This window comes from Patiria miniata, unplaced genomic scaffold, assembly GCF_015706575.1.
Source record: "Patiria miniata isolate m_02_andy unplaced genomic scaffold, ASM1570657v1 HiC_scaffold_30, whole genome shotgun sequence".
Lineage (NCBI taxonomy): Eukaryota > Metazoa > Echinodermata > Asteroidea > Valvatida > Asterinidae > Patiria > Patiria miniata.
In genome coordinates, this window is record NW_024037070.1 from 9,025,799 (window position 1) to 9,053,749 (window position 27,951).

A 27,951-nucleotide genomic window follows, 5' to 3' on the forward strand; every position below is an offset into this window, starting at 1 on the left:
TATAGTTTCATTAATGTATTTAAAAAAATGGGGGAAAATGCTGTTTTTGACTAAGGTTTTGTTAACACAACAAAAAAGCTAGTGCTAGAACGAGACAAAAATATAAGTTTTACGTTGTTTTCCGTTACTTTTTAAAGATAAGATGAATAATACATTACATAAAATAGTAACTCAAAATACATGTGCATTTTTAACTTTTATAGAAAATAAATATGATGGAGAAAAAAAAGATAACTTTTTGCTGGAAAAGCTGAACTGAGTACAAAATTGAACAGTTTCAAATTCCAAATCTGTTCTTGTTCCAAAATCATTTTTTGTCACAAAAATAGTGACCATTTGGGAGACCACCATTATAGGTACATGTAATTGGTAGTGTGCTGGAACAGTAATCCGGCAGTTCAAGGTTCAACTCCTGCACCAGTCAATCTCAACCTAATCGCCAAGTTTTTCAGCACTTCCACTACGTTTCTGTCATTCCCGAGAATTTTTGGTGTTTACAAGACTTAACTCCTTTCAATAGTCTTTTTTTTTTGAATAATTAAGACAGAAGAAAAAACTCTTTAGTTTAGGTGAAGTAAAAATAAAAACACTCTGTATTTTTTCGTTCTGCAACTTCATTCAAAAGTGCATGGAAAAACCAATATGTTTAATACCTGAATAAAAAAGTACCATAGAAAAGGTGATGTGTGCGCAACTGGTTTGCAAAAATAAATTATATCAATGCACAATGTCTACTGTGCATGACTCCTTGCAGAATGTTAAAAAAAAAATAATTAATTCATAAGTAATACAGACTTCAAATGTCTGTATACATTTAAAATACTCAAAGCAATAAAAAGCCTCAAAGTGAATCTAGATGAATGAATACATAACGTGTTCCAATACTGCACAGATTGAGAATACTTTGTATTTAAACTTTAAAATAAAGCGACTTCAGTAAAAACTCTTAAGACAAATTTGTTTCACTTGAAAACTGTTGGTCTTTACTAGGGCCAAGGATTTGAAGTGCAAGGCCATTCAGAGATAGATGTGCGGAGTGTTTGGTCAGGCTATTTTTCCCAAAAAGTTCCATGTAAAACTGATGAAAACGCCACTGCAAAAATTTGATTTGTTTTTTTAACAACTTAATGCCAATCAACTTGTTGGAAAAAAAGGTTATTTTCAAGTTTTATGACTAAATTATGATGAAATGCTCTTGTGACGCATGATGTACAATGTATACATAATATAACGTGTACATACTTTCTTACAAAAATAATGGTTGGTGCTGTGAAAATATGGTCTATATAGCACTTGAAACCAGAGTGCAATATAGGAGTTAGTCACTGGTCAGTCTATTGAGGGCGCTCTTTACTGATGAATATGTGACAAGCATTTGCTTGTACCCACGTGTTTTGGTGGGCACTTAATTGATTGGACAGATCATGTTTAACCCTTGACTTGGCCAAATACTTCCACCTGTACACAACACATGCTCACAAAACTGAAAATGCATGGATCATGACAGTAAGTTACTCAAAATGCCTTGTTTCCAGTATTTTGTGGGATAGATTAGCCACCACCAGTGCCTTTAGGAGGGCTTACCCAAACAAAAAAATAGAGGGTCTAATCAATTTGCCAGATTTCAAAACGACCAATGATGATCTATGAATCAAATTTCAGATGCAGCATTTCACTGGATTACATTGAATAGAATTAAAGTTCATAATTTTCAAACCAATAATTTTGTGTACATAATTATTCTCTAACGGTACGTTCAACTATACAACCCATTTGTACCTGTCCCACCCCAAACTGCCCTGTGTGTTACTCCCTGTATAGCACCTAAAGACACACTCTATCGTTTTATGGATTCATCAGTAAATAAATACAATGTAATACATTTGCTAATGGGCTAAGGTCTAGACTTTAACTTAATGAACACTGGCATTGTTGTGCAGGCGACCGAAAGAATAGATTGGTCATTTTATACGTAGCTGTTCGGTGCAACTCGACCTCACTGGGCGTTATGAGAAAATTCCTTCAATATTTACGGATAACTTTTGAATACTATGAATTAGACGACAGACCCAAGGCCAACCTTAAAATATTTATTTTTGTTGGTGACACTACCCCCTGTGAAGACTTGTTCATTTGAGAACTTGTATTCTGGATACACGCATAGATTATAGTCCTCCTCAGCTTGTTTACCACTTAACTTAATAATATGCAGAATTAGTGGTTTGTTATAATTGATGCATTGTTTTTAATTCAGCATTTAGACAATTGTTGGTACTGATCAATTCCCATGTGTACCAATAGGAAATTGTGTAAATATATTAAGTATATGATTAAAATCTTACTGTTTGATAACATTCAATTCCAAAACGAGGCAAAAAGTATATATTACACCGGACATTTTGGTCGTCCTTATGTTACACTTGAGTTTTTAAGATACTTTAATACTTACAAGATACAGTAGTAAAAAATAGCTAACCCTGCTTTTTTCATGCTTTAAAAAAAGCACCTTGTTTAAGATCCGACGCTCGTATATCACCAAAGCTGAGTTTGATGTCAGATGTCCTTGCATTCTTTCACGGACAACTCTTAAGTAGTTGAAAACTGGCCAACCGACATGCTTTGCCATCTTGCCAACACAGTTTGGTCCAAGTTATAAAATGTGTTTTTTGTGCAAGTTTTGTCCACAGCCATTTTTAGTAGTTCTGGTGAAATTCTGACCACACCATCACAGACCAATCCAAAATGCAAAATTGGGCACAGCTAGGTGTTGGTGGTTGTTTGCAATCCAGTGAATGTGATAGCACCTTTAACGGAACTGAAACTTGAGAGGAATTAGAGTCTTCAGGTTTTCTGGCACTTTACACTCTCCATATTTTCCTCTCTGACGCAAGTTCCAGGCAGTTCACATTCAGCCAACACCAGGTAGTTGACCTAGCCACGACTAGTCACTTGTGGTAGTGGTGGTAATGATGATGATGGTGATGTTCGTGGTGATGGTGATGTTCATGTCGCTGTGAGACAGGAACATAGACGACACCCTCCATGCCGTTGGCTATCTCATGCTGCATGTAGGTGAAGGGTTGCAAGGCCGGCTTGCGGAGCTTCTTGTGAGAGCGTCGCCGGGTGGGGACCTTGGGGCTAGTCACCAGGGCGGGGTCCCGAGGGGCGGGGCTTGAATTCAGCTGGGTTGGGCAGAGGTTGGTTGGTGATGGTGCCGGTGGGGCGAAGGTGGCTAGCCTAGCCAGGGGTGAAGGCGCGGCGGTGAACGTGGGTAGTTTCATGGGCACCTGAGGGGTCTGGTTGTCACCTGCTGGGCCTGGAGGTGAAGCTGGTTGAAAGCCTTCCAGTTTGGCCCGGGAAGCCTCCAAAAGAAGCATATGGTAATCCTTATGATACCGCTGCCTCAACCCACACTTCAGTTTATGCTCCTCTGTGCTCAACACACCTTCCTGTATGGGTTGCTGGGCGTCCAAGTCATAGGACCGAGACCGCCGGTGGCCACCCTTACCCCCCTTGCTGGGATGTCTGTGTCCCCTCCCTCTCAGCCTCTCAGCCGAGGTATGTCTGGTTCTATGAGGCAGTGGGAGCTGCTGCTGAGCCAGATACTCCACCTCTCTCTCCTGAGCTATGACGATTGCCTCTTCTTGTTGATTGCAGTCGTTCTCGATCCCTGCCAGCTCTTCATAGTAGTTCCTTCGCTCTCTGTTCTCTGGCTCTCTTGTTGGGGACGAGGAGCTACTGACTGGATGAGGTCTGTGTCGGACCTCTTCATCGCCTCCGTGATTGTAGGCACTCTGCTGTCTCCTGAAGAATCAACAATTCAAAAGTAAAGTAATTAACAGGAGGCTGGAAGAAACAGAACTCTGTCTGAAATACCTGCATAACATCCTGGATGTTTTTTTAACATTTGCTCTGATTTGTCGTCAAGTCCATCACAAGTCCAATCAAAATTTGATCACAAGTAAGGTTACGAAACAGAGGATGAATAGCTTGCCTCTTGACTTGTGATTGACTTGTCAAGGCTTGACTTAAACTCTAAAATTGGATTTCCAATAGAGGTTATAAAATCCAGGATTTTTTTTTGAAGTACCGGTACACAGGACTATGTTAAACCCTGCCAATACACTACAATGCCTTTGATTCACTGATGTGGATAATGTTTATTTTTCTACTCTATCAACCATAACCTGAAACCCTGACTCAAAAAAAAAAGGTTGTACTATCGTAAGCAGAATATGTGAAATGTATAACCAAGCAGACTGACTTTAAAAGTACACTGCCAAGCAATTCTTCCAAAAAGTACAATGCCTCACCAAAAAAAAGTGAAGGGTAAGGCAGTAATCCAACAAAGTGTGAAGATGCCCTGCAGTGCCAGATTGACCCAGGGGGCTAACATTGGCACCTCTGCTGTAACACAGTGGCATTCAAAGGTGTGCAGTTTAGCAGAACATTCAATCAACATGGATGAGGCCATTCAAGAACAACAAATGGTTTGCTGTATATCAGTACTGAGGTTTTTAATCATGTGAGGTTGAATATTCCTTCAAAAACGTGTAGACTTATTTTCTTGGGTGACAATACCCCGATGATACCCACTCATACACTCCCCCACCCCCGCCATTTCCCCCACCCCAGGCCATCTGTGTTACCTCATACCACACCTACTGATGTGTTATGGCTAAAATCCTGGAACAAAAAAAATTACAGCTTGCTTATACTTGAAACTATTCCAGTATGTAACCACCTTCAAGCCAATACTATCATCGAAAAACATCCACACAAAAAAGGGGAAGGGGCAGGATATTATATTGAGATTCACATGGACAATAAACACAATTTTTTTTGGGAGTGGCTCTGTCCAGACAAGTAGAGAATAAAGTACCAAGGATTCACAGAGATAACGTTGGACGTGGGCTTAACACCCTAACACCAGACAAGCCCCTGACGTGAAGCCACCTGCCCTCTGGGTAGATTGAACTATGCCAAGGGGGTCAAATAAAGAGTGCTTTCAACTGTAGAGGTGGAACGGTTAAACACTCACCGTCGCAATCCTTGTATTGTTGTGAAATCACTCCCCCTCCCCCCCCCCCCCCCCACTCCGTTTCTGGTGTTAATGCCAATTCCATTACCGTTTCTGACCCACATCGCCAATGGAAACGCCATGACTGTATAATCACGAAGACCCCTTCAATGGGGAAAGCATCGTGCCAGTTTTTTTTTCAAAGCAACTGCCCCATGATGGATTATCTGAACAATAGGTGACGCAGTGCATTTTCGAATGAAGAATCTCTTTAATTGCAGAAAACTTCTTTTTTTTGTGAGCTTGTAGCATTTTTTGTTGTACATGTATATGGTACAACAAACATTTGTTGCAGAGGACTATAAGAAAGCTGTTCTTCTCATCAACAAGTGGTTAAGTCTCGCGTCTGCCTCAGCACCAAACCTCGCCCCTATGAAAGTGCTACGACCCTTCCACCCCCCCACCCCCCCCCCCCCCCCCCCCCATTGGCGCTAACCTTGACAGAGCATTACAGGTCACAGTACTTTCATCGAGCGACACCTCAGGGAAAGTAATCTAACAAATGTTGTGGCTCCAACGCCATCTAATCAAACATTCAGCCTTATAGAGGCCAGTTGCAACGATCACTGTGCAAGTACCTCCACAGCTTTGATAATTATGTCTCCTTTTAGTCTTCAAGTAATTTTAGTTTCTCTCAAAAAGGACTCTAATGTATGAGTTTATGAGTAGGCTTTCCCGAAGTCATGATAACTTCTAGCAAGACACTGGCACCTTTTAGGATGCAAAGGTTCAAACCTTTCAAACTGCTGAACGATGAACGAATGACCATGAAATATTCATTCATGTTCCCCGGCGAGCCAACATGACAGGCCCCTCTGTGAGGTGTGAGCGCATGTTTCCCTTCCTTCAATAATAGAGTGGCTAAGCCGTAGTCCCTACGGCACTTGCTGTATTATGCATAACAGTCGTGGGTCTGCATATCACTACAAGTTTGTATCCACATATTTACCGTACATCAAGATTTTCTTCACATTTTTTTTTTTTGGGGGGGGGGGCCTGGATGACAACGTGCTTAACCATATCCCTCAGCATTTTTTTTATCAGTCTACAATTAATATGGGTGCTAAGTTCTTGATTCAACTGTACACACTAGAGTGGAGATAAAACATTGTAAGAAACTAACGACTACATCCACTGAATTCCCCAAAATGGTCTCCACAGATTGTTAGACAGAATCTACAAGAAAGGCCGAGCCCGAATTACTTTGCTAGTGCCAGAAACAGTTACGTGTTATTTGAAGTGGTTCAGCAGCTTCCATTCACACATGTAATCGCATGCCTTAGCCACGTCATTCTGATGCAGCCTATTTCAATGCTTTAATACTGATTGCAAACAGGACACGATAGACAATTACCTAAGTTTGTGCTGTCTCTTAGTGTTAGGGCTGCGGCCGTCCATGCCGTGATAGTCGGCCTGACTAGCCGACAACGTTCTCCGATTGTGCCTGTGTGTCCGAACCCCACTCCTGACAGGCTGCTGGTACCCGGCAGGCGTCGGTAACCCATCCACATCATGTAGTGGTTTCCCAGGGCCTGTAGAGACAGGACATGCAGTCCTGCCAACGTTTTCTTTGTTTTCGGCGGGGAAAGGTTTAGGATCGCCGGAGTCTTCAGAGCCGACGGAGAGGCGAAGACGTAGCTTCTTGCTGCCACTAGCTGGCAAGGTGATGGTGGAGGCAAGGGCCTCTGAGATGGTCTTGAGAAGACTGGATAAATCCTGGAAGAAAAACAAAATAAACAGTCAAAACTCTTAACTTATAAATAGGTAATTACATCAGACTCTTCATAAGATGGAATTTGCGCCGGGGTGATGTAAAACAATATTAGGTTTTGCCCTTCACCGACGTATAAACACTGTACACTCAGTGTGTTACCTCCCGAGTGAAAGTTGGAAAAAATCACACGGGTGGGACTCGAACCCAGGACCTCCTGCTTTCTAGTGTAGACGTCTTACCACTTGACCACCGAGCTAACAGGATCAGTTGGCTGGTTTGAATCTGATGTACATATGTAGCAGCAAGTACTGCAAATTCATAAGATGGATTTGCGAAGGGCAAAATCCTAATATTGATTTACATCATCCCAATGCAAATTCCATCTTATGAATAGTTTAATTGCTATACCCGCTGCTACATGTACATCAGATTCGAACCAGCCAACCAATCCCGCAATTATATCTACAGGAAGGAGCAGAACATTAATATGCAAAGTTTGTGAAGTCCCAAATTACCTTCAACCTTTGAAATTTAATTTAATTATTACCTCTCTTGTGACTTTGCGGTGACCATCAAAGTCATACAGGGTAAAGGCCCACTCTTGTTGGTCAGATTCCCCGTCTAGAGAAACGTCGCAATCGACGGCCTGAAAATAGAAAATAAAAATTCCCTACAGGTTAGCAAAGGTCGCAGTACTATCAATGTAAAAAAAAAGTCTGTGGAAAATATGTTGGGCAGTATTACTGTACCTGACAATTATTGGCATGAAATTTTATGCAAAACATATGACAGCAGTTTGTTTACTGCAACTGGAAGCTCTTGCCCTACGTGACTTAAACTTTGCTGACACAACAAATTCTGGGTCTGGCAAACTCATTCCAACATTTAAATTTGCGTCGTACCGCAAGCTTCAGCAAAACCTTTTTTCTACTGATCAACAGCAAGCCTTGCGCGAATAAGAATTCCAGATGTAAGGAGAAATGTAATTGACCACAGGGCGAAGCAAATACAAATTATGAAAGTTCGGATTGAATTACTTGAGGAAGATAAAAAGAGCACCCCTCGTGATTGTTTTTTAAATTAAGTGATCCTTGCATGTCCGTACTGAAATTCTTAATGTCATTTGCCCAATGTTAAGTTTTCCTCTAAACGAACTCGACCATTTTGTATTTAGTTGTGTGCAAGCTTGGGTATATTTTCTAACATTGAGTAGCGCCTCATCCCCATCCAGACAACCTGAGAACCGAGAACAGAGGAACTACGATGAAGAGCTGGCAGGGATCGAGAATGACTGTAATCTACAAGAACAAGTAGACAAGATGACGTACCCCTACTGTAGCCTTGCCGCTGTTTGAAGACATCGTCGGGGAAAGCGGAGGTTTGACTTCCTCAGTACTGTCAGTCTTCTCCACAGCTACAACCTTCACGCTGCAGGCGGATCCTGTCACCTCCGGTGGTAAGGCAACTGGAGGATTCAATCCGGAGAAGAAACAAAATTACATCGGGGAAGAGGGAAAACTGATCAGTCAGAGGGTTGGCTTGGGGGACGATCGATTCGGAAAGGGAAGGGGGAGGGTTAGTTATTGATGTCCCCCGTGTGAATGATGTGGGATATTTTGCACCATGTCGTCTGGGGAAATTGAGTGACATTCTGCAAAGTGCATTATCACCACACCAGCTGTTGCGTCTTCAACAAGGTGAACAATCTCCCACTACAAAAATGTATTTTGATCAAACATAAAATGGGGAAAAAAATATCCTTGATGAGAAAATATTTGCCTTTTCTCAAATTTTTGTTTCTTAGCCACACATACATGTAAACGGCCATATAAGCAAATGAACTGCTTCTGTGGTGTACTTAATAACACTTTTTATTTATTTTTAAAAAAAATTTCAGCAACAACATATATTATAATTTGTCAACAACACAATCAAAGAAATTCCCGAGGTGAACTGAGGGGAATGTGGCATATTAACTTACACAAACAGCCATCTGTTGGTCATTCCTAATTATTCATGTACCCACCAATTGAAACTTGCTAGGTGCATGTACCGGTAGGTTTTGTTTGTCCCAAGGTTCAACCCACGGTCTTTCTTACAATATCAGAAAAATCTATTAAAATGCATATGACTAACTGCTTTCTCAGAAAGACCAATGCAACAATTTGCCGCCTACTACCATCAAATGTTCCAGTCTGCAAGGAAATATCCACACACTTTCCAAATCAATTTCTCCAATGTCAAGTCAGGGAACAAGTCCCGCTGGGAGGCCACCGAAAAACACTTAACTAATTTGCTTAGGGTTTCGTAAGGCAAGGCGTGGAAAAAGGAGACTGCTAACAGAGTAGCCAGTGTTTCATGTCGGCAGTCTTCAAAAACTGAGGCGGTCGTCTCATGAGGTATTTGGGGAGTTGGGGCCAGGTAATTTGGGCAGAAGGGGGAACCGATGTGGGTGCTTACCTTCAAAATGGCAATTATCTTTGGCAAATCCTACAGGGACGTGGGGTGTATTACACTGGCACAGGTGAGGGTCATCCGACGACGTCTGCTGGAGAGGGAAAAGAGTGAGAGGGAAAAGAGAGAAATGATTGAATTAGCAACGGGTATAAGGTATTGTAGACTGTACACTTGGTTGTCAGAAACTGGAATAAAAAAGAGAGCTTTTAACGTAAATTGACACAGAAAACAAATGAATACAGTACTAGTTGAAGGGGTGTTTTTGATTTTTCCTTCATCTAAAATTAAACACTCCAGGGTACGTTTAGGAGTACATGTAAGTGGTATTTTATTGCAATGTTGCCATTATGGAGTGTCTTTGCAGTAAATCAAGCATCGGTCTTTAAAATCAAGTAACAAAAGAAGAACAGAACTGAACAAGGAGAAAACCCAAAATAAAGTTTGCGCTCTGTATAATTGGGGACAGTTTATGTCGTAAATTTAATTTACGACATCAAACAATTTGTAAGCCATGTTTGGTTCTATATCTACAGGCATGAGATTGTCCAGACATGTCTGATGGCAGTAAGTTCAGGGACCTGGGAACTTGTCATTCTCAAAACAAAAAAAATTTGCCTTGGAAGCCAAGCCCAATACCTGTGGAATATTTAGTTCACACTCATAGCAAGTTTACAGTGATGTTTATTGAAGATGCATGAACCATGAATCTAGACAAAAGTGAACTCTTAAATATCCCAAATCCTTCCAAAAAATCCACCAGGTTGAGGAGGGTTCTGAAGAATTTAGGAAAGCATATCCCGGCTCCAATAACTTTGAAAGGGAGACTTGAAAGTTTAAGTATAATCTGCACAGTGGATCGGAGGATCCAGGAAAATTCCTAGTAAAAATAACAAGAAGGGAGTTCAGAATTTCGAAAATGCAAACTGAACGTTTTCTTGTTGATGTACCAGATGGTTAAAGCCATCTAAATTTTCACTAAAAAAAGTTAAGATTTCTCAGACATAAAGAGGTTAAGGGGGCGAAAATACCCAAGTTTCAAGTCGGTCAACGATTGAACATTGGAAAATGCCCAGGTGTTATCCATATGTATGCTACCTGCGGCCCACGAGAAAAAAATCATCACACAGCTTATAACAATAATATTGTTTCTGGAAGTTTGGTTTGTTATACTAAGGAACAAAAACAAACGGAAGCCGCAACCCACACAGGAGCACGGCAGCCATGACAGAGAGGTTGAGAGACCAAAGAGAAAGGAACGAATTCAACCAATCCATTCACACTAGGTTCCTGCGGGTTGGAGTTCTAGAAAACTGACAAACATGGGTGGCATCACAAGGACAAAAAACCTGTCCCTTTCAGTGACCTCATCTTGACCAGCCCAGCTGTCGGCCAGAGGTTACTGACCTCACCGGCCCTCTGAAGAAGACCTACATCCTCAAGGATCATTTCTCAGAATGTCGACAACTCCATACCACCAAAAATGTACACACATGATCAATGGGCGCAGTGGGTTCAACAGAAGATTTATTTTTAGGTTTCCTTGTTTACAATGAACAACAATACTCTCGGAACTCGGAGATTTTTCTTTGGTGAAGAACAAAGAAGCGGCGGAAGAGAGAAGAGCTCTCAGTTGTCGACGTGAAGAACAAGAGAAGAGCAGAATCAGTGGGAGGTCCTATCGAAGGACCTCAAAAGCAGTGTCAGCCATACAAGGATCTAATGAATCTGTGCTTCTACAATTGTATCGCAGGAGAAAAGAACTTCAGCGATATGAATGAGAGTGTGGTGTGGCTCTCTTTTTTCTTTTTTTGGGGGGATTCTTTTCATGGAGATAAACATGTCGAGATTCACAACAGGCTCATTAGGGGATTATTGAAGGGCTCCTTTCTGGCCGAGGGCTGGTGTCCGGTTTGGCTAAATTGAGGGCTAAATTCAGGAAACTGTCAATTCGAAGGCAGTGAGTGAAAAGAAAAATGCACTCAATGTGTTCATGGACCGACACATTAAAACTTTTTCAGGATTATATCTGGCACCTTTTTGAAGATTTTTTTTGTAACAGTTTGGTATATAAAAATAAACCTGTGTATAAATATAATGTACATTGCTACCGGTAGTTTCCCTTCAATTGATAAAAAAAATTATCAAGAAGCATTGTTGCTGAATCAAAAATCTAACAAAATCAGAAATACATTGTCATGTACAAACTACAATGTACATATGTACATGTGCAGCATAATGGGAAAGTGGTAGAAGAGAACGCCACATCCCTGCTGGGAGGCAGAGCACTCCTACAAGCCCAGAGGTCAAAGGTCACACCTAGCAAGAACCAAGGTTGGATGAAGGAACCCGTAGGGGGCCATACTATTACTACATGTACATGTACTGGACTGCGAGATACAAGTAGAAGAGGCTCAGTTAAACAATCACAGCGGCAGGCAGGTTTTGATGTCACCAAGGGCTGACTGCATAACATTAGCAGATATCGTTAGAGTGTTCATTAAATAAGTGTGATTGGAACAGCACAGACAAGAAATGGAACTTGTGAAGAAATTGACACTATTAATATCTGCAATCTTTATTACTCCCTCAGTCCATTCATATTTGTGGCCAAGTTTGAATTGACAAAATAACTTGGAAGTACAAGGCACACCAGGATATGCTGTCTGATTGAGAAAAATCTGAAATGTTCCTTAAAAAGGTCAGGTGACATTCCCGATTCAAACTACATGTAGATGACACATTATTTACAACCGTTAAAAAGATAAATCATGTCTCTGTTCCCTTAAATGCATACCAGAAACTTTCTAAGGTTTCTATAAATTAAACTTTAAATTTCTTTAAAAGCAGCTCTGAACAAAAAAAGCACACATTTTTTTGAACCCCTGAACCTCCCCCCCCCCTCGCTGCCACTCCCTGCCACAGATGTTGTTTGTTTCCGGAGCTACGGGTGAGGGTGCTCCTTTTGAAGCATCCTTCAAGTTCTTCATACTGAGAAGCACCTCTAAAGCTTCAGCGAACACACAGAGCCGAACACTTGAAAGGATTAGAAACAACTAGCGGCCGGTTAGAAGTGGTGTACCATAAAAGCCATTGTATCTTCCCTTTCATTCTCTTGTGACTGGCAAAAGGCCGAGTGTTGTTTACCTTGTGTGAGTCCTGCGGGATAGATTCAGGGGTGATCAATAATGGAAAGCCATCCAATTTTGGAAAATTTGGACCATTTTCAATCGAAGCAAGGCCCAACCTACAATTTGCAAGGCCCAACCTACAATTTGGCATCAAAGCTTTTCTGACAAGGAACATTCTGAAAATGTTTGGCTATATTTGCTTTTTATTTGTCGAATATGGATATTCATATGGGGCCTAACTGATTTTTTTCCAAATGGAACGAAATGCTTTCTTTTCAAGGTTGCCTCTCCTGATCAAATGGAGTGCATGATATATCAGATACACACATGTACACGATTTACTTGTTCCATAGTGATTATTAACACTAGTTGCATAGTAGGTTTTGTGGGGACCAATAGTACTTCCCTATTATGCAGTGCCTGCCAAAACATGCACCATAACTACACTTGTAAACATGTTTATGCAATAATTTGGTGAATGCATGAAGCCCAAGATTTGTCTTATATTCATCAAAACTTTTTTTTCAAGTCATTTGAGTTTTAAATGGATATCATACTCTTCAAAGTATGTCATATCACTTCAGCAAGAGACTAATTTGTATTATTTACTTTTAACTTCTTGATGTACATAAATGTAAATTATGTATGCTCACTTTTGACTTTCTGTGCAAATACACTATACCTAGCATGACACAATACACTTACACTACTACCTTAAACTGGCCCTCACTAAATTCCATTTGAATTTAGAAAAGAAAAAAAAAGTGTTTTCCCCGCAAAGTTGTGACCCCTACCTGAACCTTTGTGACACATCAGCGCAAGTTCTTTACGGCAAAAAAAAGAAGGGGGAAAAAGAATTAGCCGAGCCCTTCTGATCCCGTGATCCTATCAAACCCAGAAAAGAGCACGCACACCTAATGTGATTACAGCTTCACCTCAGCTATACAATAACTCCCGATCAATGCAGGGATTACCACGGGCTTGCTGGCCGCGTAACAATCGCTTTCCCCTCCACCGAAAAACCGCCCACAGCTTCTCAAGTTGAAGAGTATCGGATCAGGTATGATTGTACGACACCTCTGCTGTGGCGGAACAAACAGGGGGGGATAGGCAGGGAGAAAAAAAAAGTGAAAAAGGGCCGCATTGGGCCACCACTAAGAGGTAAAAGAGTGATTGTTTAGTCATCGGAAACTGACTATTGACTGAGAAAATCACTTGAACAGCGAGTTAAGTACACATGGGAGAGAGTTATCCTGGCCACTTGTTGGGTGGTTGGTACTTGAGGCCGGCAGGGTAGGGCTCTTGATGTGAGTTTTGACTGGAATGGAAGATAACATCTTGAGCAGTAACCTTCATGTACACGAATTTGGTTTTTTTGGGGGAGGACGTTCGTTCAGTGCTTTACAAAACCAGAAAAATAATCAATTTATATGTCATAACTTCCTTACACATTTGTGATTAACAATATGTGCAAAGATCATTTTTCCATGCAGTTTACACATGCATGCTTAATAGTGACATGCTGCTTGATTATAATTAAAACTCTTTTGTGCATACATGTAGGTGATATTATTACTTCCGTTGCTGAAAATAACAACCCAGTATGTAATGCACACGTGTATTTTTTTTTCCAGTCCACGTTTTTTACTCTTTCCTTTCTCTTGTTAATGAATGTCAAATGTAATTTCACTAATCAAGTTATGCATTTCTTTTCTTTTCTTCCTAATTTTTTCCCCCCAATTTTTGTTTGATGATTTGCCGCTACAACAGCTTCCAGGTCATGGACATTGTGTGGTTTCGCTATCAACGTCTCTATTGTATTGCGCTCTGTCGGCTTTCTCTTTGAAGTACCTGTCTCTCGACAACAATAGACTCCACGGAGAGAAATAAAGCCCCCTCCATCACAATGGTCACGTTATCTCCTTGACATTCCAGAGACGCTGGTGCCTTGATGTCTTACTCCCAGCCAGGGATCTTGAACAAAAATGTATTTACCGGACAGGCAAACAAAAGGTTGGAAGAACACGTATAGGCCTGTCCCTGAATATAATTTGGCCATTCTTTAAGGAAATTGTGTGAATATCGGTTCTTCAACTGCTTAAATGGACATGCACACATAACTGTTTTTCCAATTTCTCTTTATATTCAAAAAATTATATTGTAAAAATTTCTGAACACCACAGCAAAAGCAAAGGTTGTATATTACCTTTCAGTACAATCATCCCACAGTTAATGATTTTGTTCTAGCATACCTAACTTTCCCTGTGTTGTTCTATTTTTAGAAACTTGTATGGCTTTAATCAATGGTTTGCGTTGTCCTGTTTCCGTCTCGGGTTAATTGTGGACGTTCATTATCCAGAGAAATTGTCCCCATCTCAGCATGACGTTCCTTGCTAAATCTCTGATCATGCTGTGTGCTTCCTGCTTGTTGTAGTTGCAGCCAGGCATCGTTACCGAGTAGAAATAATACTGAGCAGCAATGGACTGTCAAGATAACTGCTGTTATGGGCTACTTTCCAAACCTTGTCTTCGTTTGGACTTCGGCTCCACCTCTTGCTCATGAATCGTTCAAAGGGTTTTAATGCCGACATAGAAATACTTTGGGGAAATATATAGGGCTTAATGTTCATGGAACATAGTCCGCAAGTCATGCATAAAATAAAGCTGTAGATGAGGTTTAAACATGCCATGAATAGCAGGACGGTGCCTACACATTAAACAGTGTTTCATACCGGTACTCATAGGCCATGTCATGCCTGTTGGGAGCTGACAAGCAAAACAGCTTCCTACATGTAAGTCTGAAATGATCTTTTAAGTTAGTCTGAAATGATCTTTTATGTAAACAACTTGTGGAACTTTCACCACTGAACACAGCTCTTTCCCTAAGCTTAGTAAAATGTGGGTTGCAAGTTTGCAAAACTTTTCCATCAAAGTTACAGTGTGTACATCTAATCTGGTTTTAAGAAAATTACGAGTGAACTGCAACACAGCCGACTGTGAATTTACAACCCGCACTGCACTGAGCGAAAATTCACGACCAACGAACACACCACAAACATGGCCACATGTTCACAGTTGTCTCACTACATCACTGTATAAGCCTCGTCCAAGTCCTTGGTCCTCCAATGTCATGTACACACACATAGCCCTCTGTGGTCCGCTGCTGGGTACCACTTTCCCCGTTGACAAACACGCAAGACTAATATAATGATCCAGCCTGGCCGTATTGAATTTCAAGGCTAGATCTCGAGGGACTTGTGGGGAAACTAATGTCCATGGCCTCTCAATAACAACAATGCAGTATGGTTGGACAAGAATAGCTCACCTCGGAAGTGAAGTGATTCTTAAATGCATTATCCACCGACCCAAGACTACATGGACAAGGTGAAGTTGTGCAAACACTTAAGGGGGAAATTATATGTAGGTTTTTGTCTAAAATTTGTATGGAACATGTACATGTATGTGTAACAAACTACCCAAATATTTGATATTTCACATTTAGGCATGGGCAATCACTGAAAGCCTTTCATTAAAATTTACATTGAGCCACAGGCCTGCCCAATCATTGTGTTTTTTACTTGAACTGTACTTAACTGTATTTAAACTTTCCTGAAACTTTCCTGAAATTTTACTGAAACTTTTAATGGAACTTGATTTATTTTCCACTTCATTCATAACTACATGTAAATACAAAACATGGGATACAACGCCCAACTCCTTGAAATTGATTTCAACAATCTTATCTCAGCACGGGTGCCCTTGCCATCAATCACACAGACTGGCCAGTGTTTGTTTATAGATGCCAAGGGGGAATGTTAAACACCAATGTCTCAAGCTTTGATCTAAACTTGAACCCACCGCCACTAAAAAAAAAAGCCGACATCATCCTCAAGGAAATGTCTAGAACTCGGTTTGGACAAGATCAACACAATATTTCCCTCTTGCAGGACGACCTTTTGACCTTTGGCGACCTTTCCACCTTTCCCTGTGGCTTTTAGTGATGGCATGGCAAGCTCATGTGGCTTTTGCGAGCAGAGCGATGAGTTGGGTCGTGGGTTGCCTGGTGTTGTGGATGTTGGAGTTTGATCAGGGTCAGGTAAATCCATCTGTTCCCAACAAACCGGGAAAAGTTTAAAGATCTGGAAAAGGACTTGTGTCGTCACTGGCCGAGCAGTAAACACTGTCAAGACTGTTTGAGGAGGTCCAGCATCAGATGGTGTTCCACTCAAAGTTATGACTTCAATCCTTGGTTTGAATTTGTTTTCCCGCTGGCTGTATTCTGTGCACATTGCCAGATGAAATGATACACATGATTTACATCATACATGCATCTACATGACATTTCATGTCATTGACCAGCATGAATAATGAGGACATGAATTACTTGAACACATTCAATCTATCAAAAACCGTCACGGAAGAACTTTTTCAGAATATCAAGGCGCGTGCTACGGTGCAACAGCCTCCAAGAAGTCTTCAATCTTTTTAAGTCTTTACAAAACTATTCAAACTCTTTGTTTAAAACTCCGTCCTTCCAAATCTTTCTGAGAAATTTCTTGTACATGTATTTCACAACTCTTCTCTTTGATGCTGCATTCTTCACGTGCAAACAATAAGCAGTTTAATTTTACATGTACAGTGTGTCCTTTTGAAGAAAAAAATACAAGGAAGGACAGAAAAAACTTTTTTATAAGCATCATTGTTCTGTGCTTGTTCTGGAAAGTCCTTACAATTTATTCTAGTTTTTCACGACTGTCATATGACTGGGTATGCATTTTGCACTTCAAGGAAACTGAACACTTGATTCATGAATCAGGAGCATCAATGTGTGTACCAATTGTCAAGCAGCCCTCACAAATGCTTCCAAGAAATGTCTAGTTCTTTTTCCGGACTCCTTTTGTGTAAGGATTCTGGAAAGTGTTCTTACACCTTCAGAAGTATCAATGTGTGCCAGTTGTGGAATGTCCTTGCAAATCTTTCTGAGAAATATCAAGTTTTTCACAAGTCTTCATGGGCACCTCTTTCATGTATGCACAACGCGCCTTATCCAAGGACGTTCACTCTTTGCCCATGCTTACAGTACACCAAAACCAACGGATTTCTCTCTTTTGTTATTCAGCTCTAGGTGTGTGGACGTCACACATCCTGCAAAGTGCCTGGAAGAACCAGTCCCCACTATCCAAAAGGCTTTCACACCAAAGCCTTCTTAGAAAATCCCATTTACTGTGTACACCCCCTGTAGATTAATCCTGTGGTAGATAATGGGCAGGAAACTATTCATTAAACTTCATTTGTTCTGGGTTCAGGGAGGGGGGAGGCTCATCAATGGAGACTGCTTTTTAGTGATTATTTTGAGGAACGCAAAGTGAAGTTCTGTTTATCGCAGGTTGCATGAATACACAAAAGTAAGAAGGGAGGAAAGGGCCAATGATTTTCCACCTCAGTGGAAGAAGGAACATGGATTTTTCCTGCTGAAATTGATGTAAGGTTCTGGAGAAAACCCATGAGTATACATGAAAATACGTACAAAATATTAGAAATTGCTTGTGTCACTTCAACGTTATGTACAAAAAAAAAGTGAGTAGTTATTCACCATAGTAAACTTGCTCAAAAAGAAATACTGTAAGTTGTATTAAGTAGGCATGATTCATTTAATAAAAACATTTTGGAAACAGATAATCTCAGTTTTACCCTGTTCTTTCAACCACTTATATAAATTTGATATTTTGAAACTAGAAGAGAGGTTCTTTTAGCCATGTACCATAATGATTATGGTTGACTTGGATGCAATGTAAAACACAGCAACTTGGCATGGTGGGAACAAAGGTCGTAAAAAGTTTGCTTATCTGCAGGAAATCACACTTAACTAAAACTGTAGGTACAAGTAGTGGTGGACAAATAAAATCACAACTGCAAACAACTACATGTGTACAGTATTGCACAACATATGTACACCTATACATGATACTTTGATAGGGTATGTAAATTATGCTATATAATGTTATCTTCACTTAGTTTTACAAGTGATCATTTCACATGTTTATATTTTTCTCATCAGTAAATCGGGCGAAGCACTATGAGTGTTTATACATACATGTACATGAAAATAAATTGTTTACATTTGGGACAGTTTGTCCCCCCAAAAAGTTCACCTTTTTAATTAAAAAAAGGAAGTTCAAATGTTTATCTAAAAATATATAAATTAAAGAAAAATGGTTGTTCTGTGGTCCGTTATGTTTGTAGAAGAATTGATGCCTGATGACAAAGTCAAAACATCAAAGGTCCACGCTGGTACCGTATCAGGTGCGCATCAAACCTGACTTTTTTCCCTAACCATCCAAGAACTCCCCAAAAGGGAAAAAACCTGTTTCTACCAGCGACCCAGTCAGCTTGTACATGTAGGTCAAGGCAAATATAGATTGGCCCATAAATCCATACATATTAACAAGCTACCCCCTTGTCCGCACTCCTGCCCGGTTCCTCAATACAGCTACTCAAACACTCAATCACTGGTCCTGCTGCTTTTCTTCTTCCCCGGTTCCCGCCATGCAGGCTTTTCAATAATTGAGGTCTTGACATGAGAGGGGCTGTGCAATCAATAGATCAGAATCTCAAGTGCGTTGGCAAACTAGGTTAAGCAACGAGCACCGTTTGCATAAGACCATACCGCCTCCTTTAAAATTTTCAATGATGAAATTAATCTTAATTTTTATGAAGTGCTTTGTCATTGACAAAACTGTGTCATGACTTTTAGAATTGTTTTCAATCAATTAAAGTGGATGAGTTCCATTTTGGTCGTCAAGTATTTGACTTATTTTACATATATTTTCCTACTTTCGGTGTGATGCAATGTGTAACAGTATCTAGAACAAGGGGATGCCTACTGAAGGACATGTACTTTAAATCATGGTGAAGTTGGAGAATTGAAATGTTACCAAAATCACCAAAATCTTCGCAACATTTCGAAGAAATTTCGAGCAACACGCCCGCGCGTTTAGAACATTTTGCACACTGCATTCACATGCACCTGTTGGCATTGAACACGCAGTTGTAGTTTTTCTACAAAGATGGCATCCTATGAGAGAGATCTATTAATTAGGTGAAATCAACGTCATTGCAAAAAAACAGACTATGTTAAAATTTCCGCTCACAGCCTCAAATACATTACTTCCCATAAAAGAGATCTTTTGCTTAAAATGTATTTCACTCATCAAATTTTGTTTTTCTTCACTAGGATTTTGAATTTTCTGATGCACCGGGTCAGGATTATGATTGCAGCTGCAAGAGATTTCTGGGTCTCATCAATAGCAATTGGGATATCAACATTAAAGCATGTCTCCGCATCAAAACAGATTGTGTTCAGAAAATCAAAAACAGAAGAAGATATTTTGATGACATACCGCCGTATACCGGTATATTGAAAAAAAGCTCATTTCTTTGGTCACTGAATATTTAACAGGTAATACCTTATTTTTATTTGTGTCCACAATATTCATTTTTTTTTTAATCATTATTCAGTGAGGTGATTATAGTTGCTGCAACATTTGAGCACTTCCCAAAGAGTACATTACCTATCTTTCCATTGCAGATAATTATCACATTTTTTTATCCTCCATGGCATTCTGCTGCACATATTTTCAAAAATTAAAAAAAATACACCATCAAATTTTATCCAATATTCTTAAGAAGCCACCAAAACTTTCTGTAAGTGAAAATGGTATTTTCATGCACAAAGATTATTCAGTCAACGTTAAAATTGGGTAAACGATACAAACAGTTCAATTCAGCCAACAGGTGCACACACTGAATAACCTGCAACCTAATTGATTACCTTGCAAGTCTGCGCCAAAACCCTCATTGGGTTAAAAAAAAAAAAAAATCACGAAAACAGATCTTTTCCTTCAGAGTAGCTTCCTGGCAGAGGAAGCGATCTTAGAGGGAAAAAGGAGAGCAAACCGCAGTCTGAAAATTTAACCCAGTTGTGAGAGGTTATCAGAGAGAGGTTGACACAAATAAAGGCCAACTTACATCCGTAATCCATGGCAACAAATCATTTCAAAGCGCTACAGGTCATTAAGGCCGTGTCGGTTCTCCTTCAGATGTTGCCGCCGTGTCTCGTCTTCGGTGCATTACAAGCCGACGTCTCTCTTTAGCAGACCGCTACTCTTCTCTTCCATTACCTCCTATCCTCTATAAATACAAGGACCACTACCTCTTAACCAACCAAAAAAAAAAACCTTTTGAAAAAGGACGGCATATTGCTTTTTGTGTCATCATCTCCCAGGCAAAATGAAAATCCATTTAAAATAATAACTGTTGAAAGGTGTTCCCCCCGAAGGCAAAGAGATGGCGGATGGAGATTGCGCGGCGGCAGGTCGTAAGGTTGCACTCTGATACATTTCAAAGGACGCCGACACGGGCAGAATGCATCTGCCTTCTTAACAAATCCTGAATTTCCATAATCAGACGGAAACCCCGCTTTACTTGGGATGACTTTTAAGGAAGAGCAAAGAGGAGGAGTAAATTGTGTCTAACTTTTCCGAGAAGTTCAGCATCTTAACATTTGTAAGTTTAAAATTGTTGTTTCTTGGTGAGACAGAGTTTGGGCGAAACACAGCCAAGTTGGTGTCTGTGGTGATAATATTCACAGCTCGGGATTTGTCACGCTTTTATTATTTCTTTTTGAAAGGCTGTGGAGCCTGGCTGGCAAGTGATGGTGTCGGTCGCTGTTAATTGGCCATACATCAGCCTGGAGGTAGTGTCATGGAATTCATTTGGACAAAAATTACCCAACACTGCATTTTTTTTCAGGGGGTCGAGAAGAGAATGAAACTTGGTGTTGCGGCAGCACGGCACGGCCCATTATTAACTGTCCCAAGTTTTTTATCAGTTGCATATTTGCAGCCTGTTTGTCCCCATCGGCTATTTCTTGCCACTTTTTTCCACATTAATTCCTTTAGAAGATCTTGTTGGGTAAGGGGGGGGGGGAGAGATTCCCAACCCCTGAATGAAGCAAACTCTCTATCAATTCAAGTTTGTTAAGATGAAGTGGATGGATACTGCCACTTTACCAACAAGAGGGCCGGAGGACATCACTAAAGCCAAGTCTCGGCGGACGACAGATACTGAAGAAAGACCGACCCACTCAGGTTTCCTGTCAAAAATCATATCTCATCCACGTACAAGGACTGAGTAATTGAAAAGAAATTTTGTCGGAGGGGGAAAAGGGCTGCCCAGGATTGTTAATTTCGTACAAATTTGCTGGAAACATGGTACTTGATGTCGGTAGAAGGCAGTAGGCTTAACAAATCTTGGGGAACAATTAGACCGGGTGTTACAGAAGGAGGTTATAATTGGAGTGTTTTGATGGCAAGAGGGGAGGGGAGGGGGTCTGGTAATGAGACAAGATGAATTTGGACAAAGAGAGACGAGAACATTGTTCATACACACATACTCTAAAAACACTCAGCTAGATGTTCAAGTATTTCTGACATATACCTGGCAAACTTTTATCTGTTTGTGAACTTGTTGCTAAATTTTCACAAATTCCAAATGCTGCTGGCAGTGGCAGTGGTACACATGTAGTGGACTTTAAAAAAACCCACTTCTTTAGGTACAAGAACATATGCAGATGAACAGTAAACTTTGCTATGAGTCACTATGCAAATAAATGCCAGTTTCAACCACAGTGACCATCCTTGGACCTTTTAGTTTATTTAGAGAGAGTTTATTTTGGAGCTTCCCACATGCAGCTTAACTTCAGGATAATTGGCCCAGCAATTGTTTGCCCTTTTGTCAGGGTACCATGCATGTTAAAACTCTCCCATATGGGTTTCACTGGCCTGATGGAAAACTTGCCCTTGACGAAGCCAAACCAACCCATGGACAGTCTAATGATGTCCCTAGGCACATCAAAAAAGTGATCTAGAAATGTTGCTGTGTGCGACCACATTTTCAGAGCTACATGTATGTAACAGGTGGATTCAATGTAATTGAAATTTACATTTCCTGAAAACGTGACAGGTTAGAAAATCTTTTCGGAACACAGGAGAATAAAAAAAATCTGTACTGAGCTATTTGGTAAGCATGTAGTGGGGTAAAAGGTGTACCTTTGGCAAGATTTGGAATATTTAACTTGCAGTATTACATGAATGACAGAAAAAAAGACATCGTTCCTCTGCATTGAAACAGGGAGGCAATCTTCAATAGGGAAGGGGGAATCTAGGAAGGGGAATCTAGAAAGGGGTTCATCATGTGTTACATAACAGACCCTTGCTTCCTTCACACATTAACTCAATGGCTTTTACCCCGGCTCCAAATTGGAAGTTCTAAGAGGCACTGTTCCCAGAAGATTAAAATAAACGAGACACCTCTTGAAAAGGGAAGGAACTGGTCCAGGAATACCAAGGAGGAACGGGGTCAATTTGTCAAAAGCTTAGCCACACTGGACTGCGGAGATCCAAAGGAAATACATGTAGGTAGGGGAGTGTTCCTGCTTCCCCCCCCCCTCCCCCCCCCCCCCCCCCCCACCAATTACTTCTGGCAGTAAAAGTTTGATGAACTCGGAACTTATTTGAAGACCTTTCTTCTCACCCTCACTGTGTCATCAGGGTTGTTTGCTATCCGGCACCACAATTTGCAACTCTGGTAAAAACGTGGTTTTGAAATGTTGTCTTCATCCATCAAATTCGACACAACATTCAATGACACCATTTGACCGCGGTACTATGATGTGCGGAGGTCTGTTTACAGCAGCACGCGAGGTCATGTGGTTATCATGTGACAACTAAGTCAGCTAGAGTCAAAGTATGTGGTTCCGCATTATTTTTTTGGCATTAATTTTGCAACAAAAATGTGTACAAAAATGTAGATCCACAACTAGATTTTTGATAGAAAGCACTTTCATTCTTTGAAGCACCTTCAAAAGCTACAAATGTACCTACCCCGCAAAGCAGGCGAGGCAAGGCCCCATGTGCAATATTGAAATAAAACATTCTAGTTCTGAAACCCTAAAACCCCACTTCAAACACATATAAACCAAGCTTTAACAATTTCAGCTGACTTTGAGTGTACTAAATCACACATTTCACAGCTTTTTTTATTCCACAAGAGAAAATACATCCCGCCCTAAGGCCTTCGGGCCGATACCTGCATTTGATGGCCAATCATAAACACGGCCCTGCAACCCCTTTATGGTGTTTTCATACCTCCGATGTTAGGAAGGGATATGGGTTAACGATATGGGAGTGCACACACTAAACTCAGCCTGACCCACTTCCGCACGGGGAGTCAGCTCCCTACTGTGGGAACATTTTAGACACGGCTTTCTAGAATGCCTGGTATTTTTACAATGGAAGTAAAAGCTGCCTGTACAAACGTCATACAGGTCTTCAAATTGCCCAGTAAATGTCTTTTAAGAATTCACGAGGTGCTTTACAGATCACAGTTGAGATACAGTTAATGTTTTTCTATCCCACTTTTAAAAATTTATTCTGGATCCCCCCCATGAGTTTTTCCATTCAGAAACACTTGGTTGGTATGTGAAAAATCAGATCAGTGCAGACAATTTTAGACCTTTACTGTTTCTCTCGTATCTGACTGGCGTTCCTAAGTCCCACTGACTGAACTAAATTATTCCAAATATTTGAATAAGGTACATGAAAAAATTTGACGTTTGAAATAGTAAGCAACCATGTCAAAAGATCAAATGTTGCAGTCGTTCACAAGAACTCGACTGGAGCGTCATAATTTTAGACATCGCTCAAAATACTTTTGGTTCAACAGGAGTCTGGAATGACTGTCTAATACAGGTGAAGTCCTTTTAAGTTTATCCAGTTACAAATGTAAAAAAAAAGCATGGAGTAATTTAAAAATCTTTTGGTATCCTACATTGATAAGGGCAAATTAAACAATTAATCACTTTCTCATCCAAGCCCACTTCCTTTTTCCTGCCCGCCTCTTTTTTCTTTTCTTTATTTATACATTTGCAATATATTTTGCGAATATCGTCTTTTCTTTGTTTCCAAGGGGTTAGGCCTACCGCTCCTTTGGAAACAATTTTGTATCTGCAAAAGAGTCGAGAAAATGACGAAGAATCCATCTGCCATCTTGGGAAATCTGCCATCTTGGAGGAAAAAAGGGGGAAAAGTGCCTGCCTCCTTAATTTTTTCAATTTTTTTTTTTACTGTGCCTTATAGTGATACCATCATCCCATCATAACCTGAACAACAAAACTGAGTCAAGAGCTTACCGGCACGGGGCTTAGTTGAAAACTCCTTTTCTCAGAAGAGTCCGAAGAGCCCAGAAGAGCGACCTTAGAATGCCACAAGGATTCCTCCGACTCCTGAAACTGGTTGTTCACACAGCCACTCAAGACGTAGCCTCCTAAACATGACAATAAAAGAATCAAGTTAAGACACAGAAATGCCAAAGTTTTAAATTTCTACTTTAAGTTGAATAAACGGTTGACCAACCATAAACAAATTTTTCTCCAGCAGATTTTTTTTTCAGAAATAGTTTATAAATTACAATAAACACAGTGTGTGGTATCAATAAACATAGGCAGCATACTATATTTTCAGCAGATAAAAACACAAGTCAGCCAAGTAACTCATTTTTCTTTAAAAAAAAATTGGCAACCGTCTTGAGAAGATTGAGGGCAATGAACTCCATTTGGGAACTCGTGTAACACTCCTGTGACCTAAGCACGAGAGGTTTACATCTTTACTTGGCCCTTTCAAGAGTTTTTTGCTAGCTCAAACTCTTTAAGTGTAAACAAATAAAGCACATGAAATGTGCGCATAACTATTTTTCCTGGTTTATCCTATATAGGTCAATAAACAATCTGAGTAGGTCTGTGCATCAGAACCGAGTACATTGTACCCGAGTACCTGACCACTGTTTTCAGGAACCGGTTCCAGATTATGGGATCAGGTACCCGTAACCAACTTTACAAATCACTTAGTAACTTCTCAGACGGTGAAAAAGAAAGGTTTAGAATGTCATTTGCGGGGAACTTTCAAGAAAAACACAGGCTACATGAAAAACAAAAAACAGATGTCACATTTATGAACGCATGCAAAAGTTGCAATTTTCACTGTAAAGCTTTACTGTACACACTTGAATTACTGCACTGATGCACAATTGTGGTTGTATCATCACACAGACCTTTATGAACAATCTGAACAGAAATTTCAGAAATTTTAATTTTGGAGTTGGGTTCCTTAAACCGGTACTCGGGTACCTGTTTTGGGTTTTTTTTTAATCTGGTGCCTATACTTAAATGCACACCCTAAATCTGAGGCATGTGTTCTGAGTAACTTGGTTTAAATCTCCAAGTCATGAGTTTATACAAGGACATTGGCTAATGGCTTGTATTCTTTTTTGAACAAGGCCAATTTTATGGCTCTGTGAAGAATTTTTGCTAACTATGGTCAAAAATTCTGCCATTTGGAATTTAGGGTTTTAGTGCGTGTGTACATATATCCCGTAACAAGAAATGTGCATAATCAGTCTGAACAGAATCTATGCTGGAGTTTTAAGCACTAAATTGTGATCATTAGCACAGAATTCTGTGGTTAGCAGAGCCATGAAATTGGGCCTAGCTTGACCTTTGCAGGTCAGCAGCCTGGTGCATCTACTCTGGGTTGCAATACACAGTAAATCTATCCACTGGTAGTTTAAAATCAATCACCATAATAAATGAGGTCAGGTCACCAGTTGAACAGGGTACCATGGACAGTGAGTACAACAAGGAAAGTAGCATTGATTTAAGAGTTCACGTCAGAACTCTACTTGTAAAAAAAAAAAGGGAGGGGTTAAGAAATGTGGGCGGGAACAAATCATACCTTCTGGGTTTTCTCTCCGTTTAGTGCTTGCACTGGCGAAACCTAGATTGGAGAAACCTGCATTTGAAAATGAAAAGATAAGAATGGGACAAAATGTCAATGCGTCATTTCTTAAATGTCTTGCTGAACTTCCACTACGACATGAACAGAAATTTGCTACTTGGTAAATACCTATGTTCCCCAAAATCCTTAGGGTTAGGCTTATAGTTAGGGTCTGGGAACATAGGTATTTATTAGGCAACATAGGTATGCACCCGCTGATGGAACAAATCAACTCGGATGCCACATTATTGGTTGTGAACTAGCTGGAGTTACCTCAGCCCTAAATTGTATCATTGGGTTGTCATTTAGCCTAAATGACAACCCAATGACAAAATTTAGTTACCTCAGCCCTAAATTTTATCATTGGGTTGTCATTTAGCCTAAATGACAACCCAATGATACAATTTAGTTACCTCAGCCCTAAATTTTATCATTGGGTTGTCATTTAGCCTAAATGACAACCCAATGATAAAATTTAGGGCTGAGGTAACTCCAGCTAGTTGCGAAGAAAGTTTGTGGGGAACCTTGCACAATAAATAAACTATATTCTAACAACCTTTAAAATGTTCCTCATTTTTTCAACATATCTCAAATGAATGACCATTGCATTGTCATGTAAAATCATCATGACCATGGAGCTATTAAACACTTTGTTAATAATTATTTTCTTGTTTTCAGAACATAAGACTATAGGTCTCTCGCTCAAAGAAGGAGAACTGCAACTGCGTATTTTACGCAATCAAGCATGCATTGCGCAGTGTTGAAAATGTTCCAAACACGAGCGATTGTTGCTTGAAATGTGTTAGAAATACGACGCAGCCGATGCGCGTTACGCAAGTTGACGCTCCAAATGCCGATGCACGTGGCTGGTCTGTAGGATAGAAATGACGTCATTTAAGAGAAACCTACTTTCAAATTTGCCCCCAACTCCAAAACCCAAAAAGCTGGAGCGAACGTGATAAGACGTTCCAGTTTCATAAATGAGAACAGCAAAACGAGTTCCCAATCTGCAATGATTAGAACGACTCAAACTAGATACAAAGTCCTGAACATGCTGAATAAATGAAAAGGTAAACATGGTAAACAAATATCAAACATTGTCAGGCGGTAACAAATCTACATCAATTGTATTTGTAATAATGCCTAGGCCTATTTCCAGTATAGATGTACTCCACAAAAACTTCTTGAAGAAACAGCAAAACGCATTTCCAACAGCACTTGCAGTTGCACAGCATGCATTTAGACCACACCACAGAAAGATACACAAGACAGGTCCACCACGAATAAATTCCACGGCAGGCATTTACCAATGTTCTTGCTCTGCGTCTTCCCCATGGCACATGCAGTGGCGGTGGTGGTCGTCAAACTTGCCCAACATGTAAGCAGAAAAAGATCACCCTAGACCATCAAGTAGCAACGCCATCCATTGCGGAACTGTCCACGTGTACGCACCAATATTTCTGGCAGGAATTCACCGTGTCGAAGTCATTGTAATCCGTAATTTGAAGTTCAGTTTTGACCAGTTTTCGGCAGATACTCGTTTGTGTACACCGCTTACATTTTTGTGTGTATTTTACATGCAGAGCAAAATTCCTATAAAATTACACGTACAATGTAGAGCTGGCCCAGTTTACACTGGTAACCATTCCCACTACTATTGATTTCCACATGAAACCGGGCACC

The 27,951-nt window shown here is 40.3% G+C and overlaps 1 protein-coding gene across 3 annotated transcripts; it reads right to left on the bottom strand.

The window, feature by feature from the left end:
* Nucleotides 1-1,111: 1,111 nt before the first annotated feature.
* On the bottom strand, nt 1,112-27,951 carry LOC119739360 (protein naked cuticle homolog 2-like). 3 transcript variants are annotated; one of them, XM_038214269.1, is made up of 9 exons: nt 27,576-27,951; nt 26,227-26,283; nt 24,630-24,763; nt 22,267-22,269; nt 9,255-9,339; nt 8,123-8,259; nt 7,342-7,440; nt 6,435-6,796; nt 1,112-3,804 (listed from the first exon to the last, which is right to left on the bottom strand). In XM_038214269.1, exons 1-9 carry the CDS (start codon nt 27,601-27,603, stop codon nt 2,946-2,948), a joined length of 1,764 nt encoding a protein of 587 aa, XP_038070197.1. In that variant the 5' UTR covers nt 27,604-27,951; the 3' UTR covers nt 1,112-2,945. The 3 variants fall into 3 exon arrangements, with proteins under 3 accessions (XP_038070197.1, XP_038070200.1, XP_038070198.1); XM_038214272.1 differs by lacking the exon at nt 22,267-22,269; XM_038214270.1 differs by lacking the exon at nt 22,267-22,269 and having other exon boundaries at nt 9,255-9,342.